Source organism: Dromaius novaehollandiae, chromosome 2 (assembly GCF_036370855.1).
Source record: "Dromaius novaehollandiae isolate bDroNov1 chromosome 2, bDroNov1.hap1, whole genome shotgun sequence".
Classification (NCBI taxonomy): domain Eukaryota; kingdom Metazoa; phylum Chordata; class Aves; order Casuariiformes; family Dromaiidae; genus Dromaius; species Dromaius novaehollandiae.
Window position 1 is genome coordinate 53,507,789 of NC_088099.1, and position 17,818 is coordinate 53,525,606.

Genomic DNA, 17,818 nt, shown 5'->3' on the forward strand with positions numbered 1-17,818 from the left:
TATAAAGCAAAGAGAAAGAGCAAAAGGGTCCATTTAACAGTGTTACAGAGGTTTGTACTTCTGAACACCCTGGCTTTTGTAGCAACAGAGGGACTGCCACAATGAATTTAAGCTGTGGTCCATCATCCTTGGCTGTAGCTAGAAGCTTCACAGCTAACACAAGTAGTTCTTAAGTCTTATATACATGCAGGTGTCATGCTTTAATTTCACTGATATTGGTAAAAAACAGACCCCTCCATTTATGCAAATGCAGTACACTAGTACTCACTGTTTATTTCTATCTACAGAAGGAGAATAAGCTATCTGGGATAAGGACTTTTAAGACTGATGTTAATTACTTCCATCCTGGCCAAAACAGTTATACTGCCACAAACGTCATGTGTAGTCAATGCCTTCATTGACCATTACAGAATAAATTGCTTGTAAGAGAAGTTGTTTCTTAACTCCCTTCATTGACACTTTGTCTTACGTGCCAAAGCTCAATGGTTTATATGTCTTCTGCATTTTTAATCCTCTCTAATACAACTGTGGATATTTTCATTATTCACATAAGTGGATAATCCTTTTTTTGGTTCCCATCAAGCTTATGGCTTTTTGATTTCTTAACCTTACTATAGCATTAACGATCAGTTCTTACATACTATTAACAACTAACCTTTATCCACAGTGGATTCACAATGTATTTTGGTTTGGATAAAAAAGCTTTAACTACCATTCTAACTAATAAGGGGTTCCCTTTACTTTATAAACACACAGGAAATTCAGAGCATGTGGATTTCAGTGTGGATCTCTGAACACTGCACCTTTCCAGACAGGTTTCGTCAGTTCCACGCACCTTGCCTCGCACTTCTTTGCCCTCTGAAATGTGTCAAGCTTGTGCTCTTCGGCATCACAAAGAAAGGCTAGATGCAGAATCTTCTGTTTCCCACGGAGATGCCACTGGCTAGCCAGCTTCCTAGGTTTTTCATAGATAAATACAGCTTTCAAACTCACGATGCATTTCCAAATACTAAGCTTAAAACACTTTCAACATCATCTTAGAATCACCTCACCCCTGACAAAGCTAAGGAATGGGCAAGTTCAAGATATGCTTCAACTCCAAAAGGAACATATAAAAATCTTTTCCTTTCTTCTCTCTGGACCATCTGCACACACAATTACTATTTTCAGTCCTGTAATTCCTACAGAATTAAAACAGGGAAACATCACAGAATCTTTCTCTCCTCTGGTATCTTGATATCTCTGATACCTTTGATATATCTGACAGAAGAATAACCACTGATATTTATAGTCATTACTTCTACACAAAATCTTCGCAAACAGTGTGGCTGCAGTGGTATGAACAAGGGTTTATATCAGCCTGTAAAAGCCTAACTACTAGCAACAACTCAGAACCTGCTTTAATTTCAGAGCCAAGGATGACTTTCCAGGATTGACAGATAAACTACCTTTCCTGTTTGACTGGAAATATGGTATGTAAATCTCTGAGTCAACCGTGGGATTTGACAGCACTGTTTTTAGAGATATTTCCCAGAGAAAAGCAACTTGCCTAAGATTGTCTAGCAAATTAATGGCAAAACTGATGTCAAGCTCTGGATATTCCCTCTCCTAGTCTCCTATCTAAAAACTCCATTGTCACTATCATGTTTCAAAAACCAATCTGCCACAAATTGATTTTGATTTTTTAAAATGAAGAAAGGCTCCCTTATAATGAAGTGAACGCTTACTAATTGACTTCCTGACCAGATTGTCTGACACTGTTTGGACAAACAAGAACATGAATTCCTAACAGATTTGATTAAATTAGTAACTACAGCAAGCTTTTGCTAATAACTAGGTTTAATAGACCACATTATTTAATATCTTATTTGCACAGCCTAATGAAACAACCATTAAAGTACTCTCTAATCCCATCAACACCACTGCCAGCAGAGATGAAAACATGATAACTTCAGGGTCCCAAAGAAGTAAGGAAAAATTCTCACAGGCAGGAAGAAGATGGAAAGGAAAAGGGAATAGAGGAGGTGTTCAGAATTATCCAGTGGATCATATGCCTCCTACCTAATTGTAGGCACTTTTCTGAGTCTCCTGAATGGAGAGTCTGGTTACTTTAACTCTGTCATCAGAGGAGAAATATTTTAAGCCTATGTGGCATTTCATCTAGCTAAGACAGGACGAAGAAGTGACTCTCCCAGTGACTCCCTTCATTAGCTATCAAGGCAGCCTTGACCCTTTGCCATTGTGTAGACAATAAAACTCAGAGAACAGCTAAACTGATACTGCTGTTGTAGTTATCATGATGTAGGAAGATGTCTGCACAGCCTGGCTCTGGCACCTGTATCACTTTAACCACTGCAAGAGAGAGCTCACCTACTAAAACCAACCCACTATAAAACCCACCCAAGTATTTGTTCAGTTTCTTCGGGTTACAAGCCTGGTGAGAGATGGTTCAAATAACTCTCTAGTGCATTAAAATCACACCAGCCAGTTCCACGTAAACATATTCAGAAGTATGAATACAGCAGCTCCTGTTGTTATGAAGATTTAATGAAGTGATATTGTGAAACCATGGAAGCTTCGCAAAAGCTAGGAATGGGACTTAAATATTTGAGCTTGCCACTTTGACCCTAAGTAGCTTGAAGGAGCTTTTGTTCATGAAAACATTTAAGTTTCACTGGTACAGCTTTTTAAAAACAAACATTTAATGTCATTCTTGGTCTTATATACACATTTGAGAGAACTACTACTCCAACATAATATCGTATGTTTAAGTACAGGTTATATAATGCAAAATGTTATTTCACTTCTACTTAGTGTTATTTGAGAAAAAAGTACATTTTTTTCTGCTGCTTAATAAAGCCAAATCAAAGGGCATTAATTTTTCAGCCCTTCTACAGTGAGAATAAGGAATATCATGCCAGCCAACTACCAGCTCAGTTATTGTGAACCTACACATTACCAATAAACGGCTGAGAAGACCAAGATCCTTTTTACTATCAGGGCAAAGAATAAACATATGAGACTGCATTGTACGTATTCATATATTCTAGTGTTTTATGGTTATGTATTCTGAAAAAGAATGCTTCTATATTCTTGCTCTTCTCTCTTTCCTTCTCTAAATATACATTAGTTATGGATATGTCAGACGAGGAACATGACAGGCAATACTATCATAATTTTTCATCCAGCACCTCTTAGACAACCCTGACAGCCTGAATAGTACACCAGCCTAAATGTCTCAGCAGTTCATGCCCTGGCTTAACCAGTCTATACAGAAAAAGCTTCTCTTCTAGGCTGAGCAGCTCACAGGATTAGATGTGCTTTACGTTTTTAACAAGTTGCTTTCCAGATGTTAAATGGCTCTAAGGATTAGACGTATTTTATTAAAACCAGCATGTCCCAGCTTTGAGATGGAGTTATCCACAACATGAAACACTGTTTATTCCACAAATCATGAGAGAACGGAAGGACGGCACTGAAATCACCAGATTAAGACAAGTGTGAGCACAGATTTAACTAATATTTGTTTTTCTTTCTCTAAATTCCATACAAATATCTTCCTTAGAGAGATACCCTTCCAAAGTTTTCCATTCCTCTCAAAGTTTTGGACAAAATCAACAATTCATTTTAAAAAAGAACAGATGGAAAAGATCTTCATATTCATTGTCGTTAGAGGTGGTATATCTCTATGTCAAGCCAAGAGCTTAGTATTTCTGATCACGTGATGAAGCAAACTTACCACTAACTAACTCAATTGCTTCTTCTTGCAGTTCTTTTGGTTGATGAATGGTTGTCCATTCAAGGCTGTTCATAGTGTGTGCACACAGGTGTGAGTACATGAGGCAGCCATTGACCTCAGTGAGATGGTGCCCACGAGCCAATCTTCCACAGAGTGGAGAACATGCAAGTGACCTTCCTGGGTCAAGGAGCAGGTCACAGGTTAAAAACAGGCCCAGAAATAAATCTTGCAGCTTTTGCCAGGGCATTTTTAGAAAAGAATCTTTCATTCAGAAATACGCTAATGCGAAAACAAGTAAAAAACTATTAAGTTCTTGTATTTCAAAAGAAATCTCTGCACCTCTCTAGGCAGGGGACATGACAGAAAAATACAGTATACAGGTCATTTTACAGAATAGGGATCCTAGTCCTCTTCTCCTAATAACACCAGACTTTATTGGCATGACTAAGGAATTAGCTGGCTCAGGGTGACATTCTAACTCCTTGCAAGGATGTTTGGGGGATGGGTTAATAAAAAAAAAAAATGTTTGAGCAGAATTTGAGTGATAACCTAGCCGGTGACAGCACCAGCTACCATATTCAAGGGTAAATCCACTCATAATATCTACCTCTTTCTATGCACTCCAGTAACCTATGCTTCTTCCAGAGTTACCAGACATAAATTTCACATCAAGTAAACAGTAGGATTTATGTGGCTCAAACTGTAATCCCCAGTGACAAGGCAGTTATAACACAAAAAGCATCATTACTGTTACCGAGTTCAGTAGCTCTCAGTTAAAAGGCTATGAAGAATGAATTACCTCCACTGTGATACTGAACACTGACTCTGTTTGATACCATGATGCTATCTTCACTTCAAGAAAGATTTACTATACAGAGATGACTGGCCTGAGATCTGAAACCATATCATTAGTAACCTGAGGGTGCTTTGTCTTCACCTGCATGAGCTGTGTAGAGTAAAGCAGGTCAGTTACCAAGAGTTGAAACACGACCATTACCTATAGCTCCAGTTAGATGATGGTCCATGGACAAGTTAGTGTGAACACTCTTGGCTGGCATGTTAAGAGGATGCAACCTGACAGCTTTGACCTTCCAACGCACAGGGAACAACAAGGCCTGTCTAAAATCTAAGAAAAAGTACCCAAAGAGGAAGAGTAGGTTTTCAGTCTTGGGCATTTGGAAATATCTTCATGAACGCCACTTTTATTTTCAGAAATATAACACATTCCATGATCTTTATACTTCTCCAAGGGAAATTAGAACAAACATAACAGAGAAACAGATCATCAGCAACAGATATTTAAGAACTAATTATGCAGATACTCAAGAACTGATTATGAAAGGTGCAACTAATGTGTTTGATAAGCGACTGATTGCAGCTCATAAATCTCTCCCTTTATATACTTAGATGCAAAGCTAGTGTGACTTGTGATGTTTCCACACTGTGTCTGCAACCCCTCGCTATTATCACAGTCTCATCTGTATAAAGTGCGTGTTCTTCTAGAGCTTCTACTAGTAACACATCTGTATCATTGATTATGTCAATAAAAAAGAAGATAGGTTTGGAACTGCATTTGAAAATTCAAGGTTTCCTCCCTGAATTCTTTAGATCTCATTACATCCCCAGGTTACACTGGCAGAGGAGAGTCATAGCTAATTTGTAACACCATGTGAATGCTATGCGGCAGAAAGAAATTCACTGCTGGAAGAGTCTCTGACAGTCAGTACAGGTCTCAGGATCCCAATGTTGTCATCTAATTCTCCTCTTTTTCATACCATTGCAACTCACTGGCTTACGGTGAATTATACTCACGTCCATCCTCCCCAAACTCTTCCTTGCAGTCACTTGGCTGCCAAACCCCTCACTTCAATTCAAAGTGCTCTCACACCACTATGGTGTGAAACACAGCTGGGAAGGGCTAATAGGCATTTTATACCAGTTTCACTGTCTGCCTAGATTTATCTTTTTCCCTAAAAGCATTGGTAGCTGAGATTTCTTTAACTCTCTGTCCTCAAGCACACAAGCATGCCATTCTCACCACCCAGGAGCAGGAAGCATGAGAGACCTAGCAGCAGGTTAGAGGTGTGCCACTTGTCTCTGCTACTTCAAGTCCCAGAGACTGGAGAAAAGAGAAGGGATTTTGGGGAAACAATCCTTTTCTGATTTAACTGAGGAAAAGCCTCCCTCTAACAGCATGGAAGTTTGCATGACTAATACTCTTCTTCACCTGAGCCTCCAGCTGATGCAAAATGAGAAATGCTGCTTTGAGCAACATTTACTAGTTTAAAGCTGCAGCCAAAGGCAGGTTTTGGACTTGCAGTTTGTCCTGCTGGTAAAACAGGAATTTTTATTATTTTCATTCCAGCAGCCTCCCTCCAGATCACTTTTTAAAGTGCTGCCATACTCAAGCTTACTCCATGGTGAGCCCTTCTACACCTCTGAATTAGTTGGAGACCAAAGGCTCTCAAGTTCAGCAGATGCCTGCTGAAATAGAACATAAATCCTTCAATGGAAGACTGGGAAAAAGGGGAGCATATTTAACTTGCTGAGAGAAATGACTCATTTCTACTTCTCAGCAGACCTCATTCCCTAAGGAGCTGCTGGAAGCCAAGGAATGAGGGAGAGGGAGAAGTGGGAAATGCAGAAGTAACATTGCAAGAGCAAAGTATTTAGCATTTTCAGAACAGCCCCTGATTTATTGCAACTGGCAGGGACAGGTGGAAATAAAAGCCACTTTCATTTCCAAAGCTCACCTAATGGCATAGTGACTGGCAAGGCATGAAGCATGCACATCAGCTAATGAGCACTCTGCTATACCATAACATATTGGTCAATGCCTTTGGGCTTACAGCACAGCATTTACTCATACTCTTTTATTTGTATATTCAGCAAAACAACGGCACCAAATAAAATCTAATTATAATCCCAAACCTCCATCATTCAGGTTACTAGAGCAACCTCTGATCACACAGCACTGACTGTGAAGGATATCTTAAAGAGAAATCCCTAGGAATGATTGACAAAAAGGCCAGAAAAATCATGAAAATTCCCAAATCTCTGGCACACTGTGAAATGATGCTTTGTTAACCCATTAACAATGGGCTAATAGATGTGGTATATATGAGTATATTACAGTGATAAACACAGAGCAGTTGCTTCTGCTCAACTAGTAACCCATTTTGGACACTGCAGTTCCAGTATTATCCCTAGGAAAATGAAATAAAGGAAAGGCGGCATAGTACTGGTTAAAAATAGCAATTAGATTTTAATTATTATAATTGCTTTAGAAATATTCATCTTGACAATGTTTGCATAAAGTAAGTGGACCCATTAGTAGCATTCCTACCACTATAAAAATGAGAAAAAAGAAGAGTCATAGAAATTAAGTGACTTGTCAAATAGCCACGGAAGTAGATAATGTGAAATTCAGCATTTGAATTTAAGATCTCATGACTGAGTTTAATTGCTGTATCACAGCTCTCTCCAGCTTCAAAAATCTATTTCCTTAGGCTCTAATTCACATCTCCCTCATAATTGTGTAAATCAGGAATGCTTTTGCAGATGTTGATGAAGCACATAAAACTAACTTGAGGAAAGAATCAGGCACTCAATATCTCAGAAAGACGTAAAAAGTGTTATCTGCTGCTGTTTCTAATGGCAGAGGAAATGGAAAGGAAGTTTCTCAGAAAATCCACAGAAATATTCCCATGAATAGAAGAATAAAAGAATAGGCTTTGACAGATCTGCTCAAACAACAAGAGAATATGTTTATCTATCCAGTAATTGCTTGCCAAAGGGAAAATAATCTTTGTTAACAAGAGCAGGCAAAAGCAGCAAGCCTGCAGAATTTTTTTTCCACATTTTTATTTGCTAAATAGATCTCTAGATGAAAATGTGCTTTCTTCTCTCTCCGTAATTTGTCTTTGCCTTGAAATGAAAGCTGCAAGCTATTTGATAAATGGATCAAAACAGCCTCCCATCCTGCACCCCCAGAGGAGCTATCTGTGAAGTACCATTCACTCCTTGCATAAAGCGATGTTTGGCAATAACTTACTAGCGGTAGGCAAGCACTGCAAAACCAAGCAAGTTTTTTAAAAATCATGACCCGTTATTGAAATAGATATCATTTCTGAACTGTTCTCTGTTGTGGTGCAAGTCTACGAGGAAAATAAAGTTTGTTCAGTAGCATATTTGCAAAAAAAAAGGAAAGCAGAGGAAAGCACTGATAGGAGGCATGAGCATTTGAATATGAAGTGGTGAGGACAGGAGAGTGTCATCTGGGAAGATATGGCAATCAAGAAATGAAACCCATCACCATGTGCTAGGTAAGCCAGAAGATGCCAGTGCTGAACACGGCACCAGGCACAAATGCTGGTGAGTCAGTCACATGCAAATCCACAGATTCCTATCCTCATATAAACCTTTCAACAAATTATTATAAATAATGAACAAACAGGCACAAATCACACACTGTTCACTAATCATTCGAGAACAAGGAGAAAAAGGGCCAAACCTATCCAATAAATTCTTTCCTAAGAACTCTTTTTTCCTCTGCCTTATTTCCTAGCCCCCCTCAGCGGATGCTGCTCAACTCTCCCTGTTGTTGCAGTGGCAACGTGGGGCCAGAGACACCCCTGGGCCCTGCAGGCAATGTTTCGGCAGGCTGCATCCTCCCCATGCCCCTCCACCTGCACCAGGGCCAACTTCAGAGCAACCAGGGCTGGAAAACACAGCACGCAACCCCCAACAGAACAGAGTACCTCAACTCTGTTGCTAGGTCCTGCTTTTTAATTCAACGTACAAAGATAGCAGCAGGCCAGCAATGCGACGGCCTGCAAGGCAGCATGATCCCTCCCTGTAACCTGTTGCCTGAGGGGCACTTTGAAGCCCCCAACCGATGTAAATAGCAGCTCTGAAAAGCAGAGGGAGGTGATTCCCCCCAGCTCATTTATCCAAGCCCACCAGTTACATAACAAGGTAAGAAAGGCCAACACATCTTGTCCGAGAGTGTGTTTTTCCCATCTAATCTAACCACTAGAACCATCAACCTTCTGAAAAAAGACTAGAGAAGATAGTCTATATTCAGCTGGATGAGCTATATGTTAATCCTGGACCCTCCATCTAGACTCAGAGATGTCCATCACATCAGAAGTCAGACTGGTAGCCATACATAATACAAAGCAGCATCTCTAATTCACCTTTAGCAGAATCATTGCCAAGAAGAGCCCATCTTCTCCTTCAAAATGTATCTTTCCATTAATTTATTAATTATTTTATAGCCAGCCAAATTGCACAGCTTCAGTTTTGACAACTTTCCTAAGTGTTTCCCACTGTTATCTTCTCTAGACAAACCTGCTTGCTTTACTTCTCCTTGCTTGGCCTTTTGGCAGTTGCCCGAATGTAATTATTCTAGCCAACAATCTCAAAATAGCAGTCAAACCAAAAACACTAAAATGCAAAGTTCTGTAATTCAGTAATTTGGAAGAAGGTGTACATACAATGCCATTCCTATCATATTTAGGAAGCATGGCTCCTTGCAGATATATATGTCTTGCCACAGACTGGTGACTACATGAATACCCATCTCTGCACACTTATGCTCAATTTGTTGACACCTGGCAAATAGGAGGCAGCATAAATTCAGATGTATTTAGCAAAGAAAAGAAAACCTGTCCTATTAAGTGCATTTTTGAAGTACTGTTAACAAAGAGAAAACAATAGTGAAGTCCTGCCATATTTTCTTTCTGTGTTTTCTTCCCACAGTTGTTCCATTTGGGGAGTAAAATCTAGCTCATTCTTTCAAAAGTACCTGTACCATGTTCAGCAGTAGACATTCGTGTACTTCAATACATAGGATTGTACCTGAAAGGTACAACAGACCTACTTACAAAAATATAAGTCTGATTCTAGAGGTATTCCTTGTTTTAAATAGTGGACATATCTCTTAATCTATAATCTCCATATAGCTAGAATAAATTTAATTGCATCCACTGTAAAAGAAACTATGCAAAATTTATCACAGTAATAAAGTAATAAAATAGAAAAGAAGCAGAATAAAGTTTTACAAGCAGACCCTTTTTCCTGTTCCCCAAGGAATAATTTCCAGCACAATTAATCAAGAATACTAGAGCCAGCAGCAACAAGAAGTAAGCAGACAAGCTCTTCTATGGAATGAGATCAGAGCCAGACACTGGGTAAACCATATTAACCATTGTCAATTTGACCTGAATGATTACGCAAAGCAAGTTGAAAAAAATTGACTAACCTTTCACCCTTCTCCCCTTAGTTTTGCATTTAAAGAAAATGGACAGAAGGTTGTAAAGACAGCTGTTTTCATGGTGTTTCCAGCCTGACAACAAGAGGGAATGCCAGACTTCTCAAGCCAAGTCTTCAAGGTCCTTTCCAGCATATCGTTCAACAAAATAGACTTAAACCAGACTTATATAACTTCAAGATCAAGCTTTTGTGAGTAAAAAGTCATTTCATATTGTTTTAACAGCCAGGCCTACAAAAACGCTGCCTGGAAGCTAAGCATCAGACTTTTTTCTTCACACTAAGTCTGCCCATTACCTTTGCCATGTAACTTTTATATCTTATCTTCATCTCTAATACATCTTATTTGAGTAAAGTGAAAGTAATAGCACAACTACAACTGTGCCATTACACCAAAATTAAAAAGACAAACCAGCAGTTTAGACTTTAACCCACAGCGCATGAAACCTGAGGTTGAATCCTTGTTCTAACACAGTTTTTCTGTGTGACCGTAGACTCGAATTTTAAGGCCATTTAAGCATTTTCTGCAGCTTCTGCCACCTAAATTGCTTTATTCTCAGTACGTATATGTAAAATAGGAATAAAAAAACCTACCTCCTTGTAATTACAACACCTTCTTCTCTTGAATATGCACGAAAGACTTGAGGATGCCTAGATATCACAGTAATGGAAATCAAATAAGTACAGAGATAACCATGCAGTCTTAGAAGTAGTTCTTTCTCTGGTCTTACATTTTAATTTCAATTGCAGGATTTTTTCAGAGCATTATGGAAGAAGAACCATTTAAACACATAGACTGAAACATGGAATTTTATCTGGAAGCACAAGCCTCACACAGAATCCCTCAATTTTTTCGTTCTGTTAACCAAGTTGTTTATTTTCACATATGCTGCAGTCTTGCTAGCCTGCATCCCAAATCACTTCCCAGGCACAATGGCAATAAAACGGGGTGAAAGTGTCAGCTAAAGAACAGCAAAGGAAGTTCCACACTCATGCAGGCATGCAGACATGCTATCTCAAGAAGACTCCAGGTTAAAAGTCTGCAGATTAAAAATGAACACACTGTAAGGATCTGTAGAAAATCATTAATAAAAAGAAATAATTAACAAAGTGGAGAGGTAAAATGAAGCAAACATACCACTATAATATGCTTTTGAGAGTAGGAGTTGGACGGAACGGTAAGAAAGACAGAAGGGACTGATTGTATAGGAAGCCTGAAGAAAACTAAAGAGAAAATACCATATTATGAGAACAATACTAAAATGAACAAAGAACCAGAATGAAGAAAGTGAATTTTCCCAAGAGTAATACCAAGATTTCTTTTAATGGCCTCTCTTCCCCTTACCCCCAACCTTGATACTTTGTAATGCCACAGAAGTATAGATAACACAGATACTTAAAATGAAAGGAAATACATACGAAATTACATTTGGCATCAGAGAAAGAGCATGGAGGAAACATGACCAAGATGCAGAGAGATGCCTTTATTTCTCAAAACTGTTATATTAAAATGTATACTTTCATTTATGACAAAATTTTGAAGACTGGTAGTCCTTTTCAGAGGTCCCAAACAGAGTGACACAGCACAAAATACTGCCATTTCTACAGGCTACAGTCTATAGGCTACTTCTATAGACTAAAAATGCTCAGTGTCTCTCAAAGACTCAGATCTCTTATTCAGATACCCAGTAGAGAGTGCAGGTTACAAACACTACGAAAATCTGGAATTAAAACAATTTCCATTCTATATCTCTTTCATCTGTGTTCAAGACACAAAAGAACTAGGAATGCACATCTTCAGACTTAACCGGATCTCATTTAGGAAAGGCTTTTCCTGAAGAGGTACCTATGGGGAAAGTCAAGTCTTGAAGTGTTTGCCACATAAATGCACTATATGGATAAGCCTTCAATTCATTTAATTCCAGTCCATAAGCCAAGTGTTCTTTTGTTAGAACAGGAGTAAATTGTAGTTTCCACTGTATAGTCATATCATGTATATTAGGACCTGCATGTATCAAATCTTTTTGTTCTTATGAATAAAGCTGTAACAGAAGCTTGAAATCTCAAGTACTCAATGTAATTATACTGAGAAAATGTGATAAAGAGAAGACATCTGTGTTATTAAGTATCACAAAAGTAATGAGCATTTTTTTTGCTTATTCATTTTCATTAAACTTCAGTGCTGATGCTTTTTTCTGAATGACATTCAAAAGAAATCTCCATAGAGACAGAAGCTAATGTGAGAAATGCAAGCTTCTATTTAATATTTCATTAATCAAAAAGAAATTAGACAGTATAGCAATGCAGCCAAATAACAACTAAAATATTTTGACAAACATGAAAATGTCAGGGACCCCAAGACTGATCTGGCAATGTCATTAATATCAGAGTTACCAGCTAATATTTCCTCCACATTATGTGGATCAGTCACCTTGATTCATTTGCAGAAAATATACCATTTCCCTTTATTAGCACAGTCCTCCATTAGTGGGCAGCATCACGTTTAAAAAAAAAGGCAATTAAAACCATTTTCAAGACTAGTTAAGAACCAGCAAAACTGGAGCAGAACAGTGAAAAGTGAGGGGAGAGAAGGAAAAGGGAATGGATCAAAAAGGGCTAGCTGGCAACCATGGATTCTGCAGTTCTGGTCTGAGGAGTTTTTCTTCTGAGTTTCTGGTCTTAATTGAGCCAAGACAATCCAGGCAGAACTGTCTGTCTCAGGACTTTTTGATTTTCTGCTTCTGCTTGAGCAGACATTTGAAGAACACACAAATAAAAAATATATTAAAGAAAATGAATCACTTCATTTCATGGAAAACAAATTTTGTTTCTGGGCAGTTCTTTAATCCCATTTGCTTCCCCCTCCCTGTGATAAAGTGGATTTCCTTTGTCTATATCCACATCTGAAGCTAGGTACACCATCTGTCAACTCTGACTATTTTCCAGAACCCTGACAAGAGTTTTTTGGATTTCTTGTCAGGACAAATCTCCTCATTCCGTATAAATGTACTGATAAATAGGATTTTGAGGTTTATTTTCTTTAGTGTTTTACTTGTGGTCTCACAACATGCAAAGGTAACATTAGCTTGTGTAGCTGCTCTGTGTGCACAGATGGTGCATTCTGAGCTGATTCAAATAAACCCAAAAGTATTTGAAAATAAAAACCACTCAGCTCCCTCCCACCAAAAAAAACAGCCATAAGCTTGACTAAATTATGTTCAAGAGGTTAAAAAACAGGAAATGAAATATGCAATTCATTTTAATTGTCTTTTCTTTCTTGAGGTCTCCAGATCATCGAGTCTTCTAAACTATGAGGGCTAAAACCTCACTTTTTTGTTTCTCGAAAAGAAAAAAGGAAACTCATGATAAAGTTGTGAAAGCTGGCAACAGCACATCTCATTTGGAGAGCAAAAGTCACTTTCCAAAAAAGGGCACGTGTAAAGGCACTGCACACAATAAGGTTAAAAAAAATCCTTGGAGAAAGCTAAATAGCAACAGGGTCTCTTTCTGACAGGTCAGGTGTGAATGGCTCCACAAATGAGATCAAATCGATGTACTGAAGAGATCACGTAGAGTTCCACTTGCATTTTACAGGCTGGGGAATGATGAGAGGATTTGTGATTTCCTTTTACACTTCAGAACAGAGGAAAGAGAAGTGCTGTTCAAGCAATTAAAGTTTTGCAGAAGGTGTCTCCAGTATAATACTAATATTAAATACATAACATGCAAGGCCAAAGTCAGCTATTCTTTCTCATGTTAAGTGGCAATGAAAAAAACAACTCAAAAAATAATGTTAATTTGCTCATGCTAAACAAACGAGTGATGGTACCTGGTATCTGTCCTCTAGCAGTATCTGCCAGCAGTATCTGGCACCTGGATATATGTATCCCGAATGATTATATTCTGGAAAAGAGAGTTCTCTTCACACGAGATAATAGGATACCTCTGTTCTTTTAGAGTGCCAGTCCCACCAGTCTCTAGCCCTTACTTATTCCCCCACATCCACTTCCTCCATCTCAGCTCTTGGATATGTTTAGTATCTCTCAGGGAAACGCCATGGCACACCAACTGCTTCCAGTAAGCATCAGCTATCTCCTCCTTCTGCCCTGCCATCTTCTATGGTAAATATCTCTGTTTCTCCAGCATAATTGAACTGCAGGCCTGTAACCTCAGCTGCCATTTTCACTACCTCTCTTTGAATCTTCTTCTCCTCTTGCTCTGGTATTATTTCCACAGATATCAGTGATTTCCCCAAGAAAATATGCTCAGAATGATCTTCCCCTTCGCTGGCCTCCATCTCCCTCCTCCAACTCTCTTATCTTCCTTCTCTCTCGCGAAGGCCAACAGTTGCCCTCTGCAGCCTTCCTCTAACTTCTCCACTGGCCCAGTGATACCATCACATTCCCTCCCTTGGTGTCTCTCAGACCCACTCTTATTCTTTCCATTCCCCTTCCCCCTCTCCCTAACTCTTTCCCTTCACAATATGCATGCTTAGTCTCTTTTATATTTAAAACAGATACAAAACAAAACAAAAAGCTCACACTCCTCCATTTGACTCTCCGACCACAATACAATCTCCCTTCTCATTTCACCTTTAAGATTAAATGATTTGCCGTTTTCAGAATCTGCCTAGAATTGTCCTCCAGTTCCACTACAAAGCCTTACCAGCAGAATATTACCATGTCTTCAAAGTCTCCGGTGACCTTTCCTTAGCCAAATACTACAATTTAATAAACCTCCTGACTAACCAACCACCTTCAACCACACAGCTTCTCAGCTTCTCCCCACAAATACCTTATTCATTGTTCACTTGCTCCTCAAATAATAAATTCCTGCATCCCAGTTTCTCTTCAGCATCCCCTAGCTAAATGTGCCTTGTCATCTATTTAGCCTAAAGATTAAAAAAAATAAAACCAGATTTCCTACATTACACACCGTTGTTAAGTTTTCTGATCTTCACTTCCTAGCCCAATGGGCACTTAGTCACTGTTTTACCTACTCACTCACAATCGTTTCATCTGTTCAATTTTCAGGTGCTTTTTTTTCCAAAAAGGCCATTTCAAATAAAATTGTTCTTAAGATGATAGGACTAGAAAGAAAAGTCCAGTCATCAAGCCTACTCCTCTATTATCATAGGCAACTTCATCATATAGTCCCACATAGAAATTTATCAAGTTCATCTTAAAATCAAGCACATTTTTTAATTTATCTCTATTGCTCTGATTGGAAAAGCTGCCTCTGACATTCATTCTTTTAGCAGCTACAAACCCTTCTCTAAATTCCAGCCTACATCAGTTCATGGTTTCTTTGCTCTTATTTGTAATTATGCCAACACTCATTTAGCTTAAATATTTTACTCTCTCTTGTTTTTATCTCCCTGATAGCCTTCAGTCACATCTTTTCTCAGTCTTCATTCCTTAGACTTAAACAAGCCAAACTCTTGTATTCTGCTAGTGCATGACAGCCTCTCCATCCTATGGTTGTTTGGAGTCTCTCCTCTTCATTTGAGCCAGTTTGAACTAATTCTTCTTGATCTTCTGTGGATTTATGCCAAATTATACTTGCAGTCAAAAAAGGGGGGGGGGGAATAGAAAAAAAAATTAACTTTTTAAAAATGAAATGGTTAATTGCAACAGAACGATACTTACAGAAACAAACCTAACAAAACCTTCCCTTTCAGTTGAACGTATTTTCCTGACCCTCTCTTTCCTTTGGTCTGATCCACTGAATCATAACAGTCAATTTGCCATATATCTGTAATAACAACCCAGGAAACTGTGAGGTATTTGGCACCTCCATTAGTAATGACTAGTTGATCGAAGAACCTCTCCTCATAACAAAAAGCTCTTGAAAGCACCAGGAGGAAAGCTGCGGACACAAGTCTCCCCTCGTACGGGCTTTTAAGAGAACCTGCATTCATTCTTCCATTTCGTGCAAGGATGACTCTCCCTGCCTTCACACATGGACCAATTCTGTGGCATCCAGATAGAGAGATTACACAGGGATTACTGGATGGAAGTATTCCAATTTAAAAAGTAGGTTTTAATGGTCCCTAGTCAAAGTATTTTTGAAAGGAAATATAATGCCTCAAGAAACTGCTGTTTATTTCTCCAGCCAGTGTGAAATTACAATTTGTAACCTTAGAGAGATGGTAGTGTTTGTGCAACTGCACCCTTGGTTCTGTACTGCATCTTTAAAACATATCAGCAAAATAAAACACAGAGGCAGCATGTTACCAACTGAGGCCAATTTCAAACCAAAAAAATACATTAAAAAGAGATGTATAGACAGAGCACAATTTGTTCTTGTTCAGTGTATTTTTAATATCATGCACTAAGGCATACATTCTCTTCTTGATACGTAGGCTTAACTCCACTGTACTCATAATAGGATTATGTACACAAAGCTATGGTCAAAGAACACACAGTTATCTGTTAGGCATGTAATAGAATATGTATTCTGGACTGTACGGATAGATACTTAAACACAGAACCCAGTCAAAAAAACATGAATTTTCTCATGGGAACAGAAATTTTGTCCAGCTGAAGTCACAGTATCAATTCAGATGGTATTTAACCAGAAATTGGCTGGTAATGACGTGTTCTTCTGTTGAAGTTTTCTCAAATGAGTCATTTATTTCTCACTGTGACACATCAGAGAATATGAAGTTTGTTGAAATAGCCCTATTTCATTGTCTTACGAAGTTTTAAATTGCAAGATGACAGTGTCCCTGATAAAAAAGTAGGATTTTATAATATAACGCACTTTCACAAAAACATTAGGCCTAAACTGAGAATTGCACTTCTCCCTAAAGATGGGAGAGCATGCTATAAGCAACAGCATCCACTTCAGAGGGCAAACACCTGTATAATTATATCCAAGGGTGCCAACACATCAGTGGTTAAGGCAGACATGATTTCAAAACAAGCTCTGCCCATGAAGACTGCAGCAGGCGCAATCATTCATTTATTTCCTATCCCTGAAAATGCTGTTGCCATTACTGAAGGATGTCAAAAACATTTTCCTTCTCTTTAATCATTACTATGTTATTCCCAGTAAGGGGAGATGACCAGACCATACACAAAACCGCTCTGGCTCCACTTCATCCCACCGCTGGGGAATTATGAGATCATCATTAAGTTATGAAAATATTTTTTCACAGCAGCAAAACGGCATAAGTGTGTATGAGAGGGCGCTCTCTCATTTTTTCTTAACCACTTTCTACTTCAAGTACATCAATGTAGACATCGAACAGAAAGAAATCACTGAGCTGAAAACAGTCAGCCATCGGCACAAGTAATCATATCACGTCATCTCTCTCAAACACACCAAGCCCATATGAAAACAAGTTGCATGTCTGGCCCCTCATTACCTTGAGGTTCCAGAGCCTTCTTGCTCTGATGATTAACACCATCTCCTTCTTGGTCAAAACTTATTCCTGGCCATATTCCTGGCCCTTTCTTTCACCAAACTTTTACATCAGCTAAAAATGGCTTCTCTCCTTCTCTGCCATTTACTTCTCTGATGTATTTACTGGTAGCAACCACGCTCACCTTCAGCTTTCATGTACATTTCAGATTAGATATCTTAGTCCACTCATATCAAGCCCAGATATCTTAGTTTCCACTGACCTCCCTGTCCTTCTCTGCCCTTTCTCGACCTTTCTTGAATATGAATGGTGTGGTGCTCCACCTGGTGACTCAAGCAATGGCTTCTTCAGTATTTCACCTCTTAAATGTTTTAACTGACACTTCCTAGGATCGCTATTGTCATTTCTCACTATTGCTTCTAGCCATCCTGTGAATG

General features: G+C 38.7%; 1 protein-coding gene across 4 annotated transcripts in view; it reads right to left on the reverse strand.

Annotated features, from left to right (window-relative positions):
- Positions 1–17,818, reverse strand: part of PDE1C (phosphodiesterase 1C) — a 296,093-nt gene that overhangs the window by 109,535 nt on the left and 168,740 nt on the right. The window contains exon 3 of one of the 4 annotated variants that reach the window (XM_064506537.1): positions 10,607–10,663. The exons of the other annotated variants lie outside the window; for them this stretch is intronic. Within the exon in view, the coding sequence (XP_064362607.1) occupies positions 10,607–10,663 (57 nt within the window). The remainder of the gene's footprint in view (positions 1–10,606; positions 10,664–17,818) is intronic. 4 annotated transcript variants of the gene reach the window in all.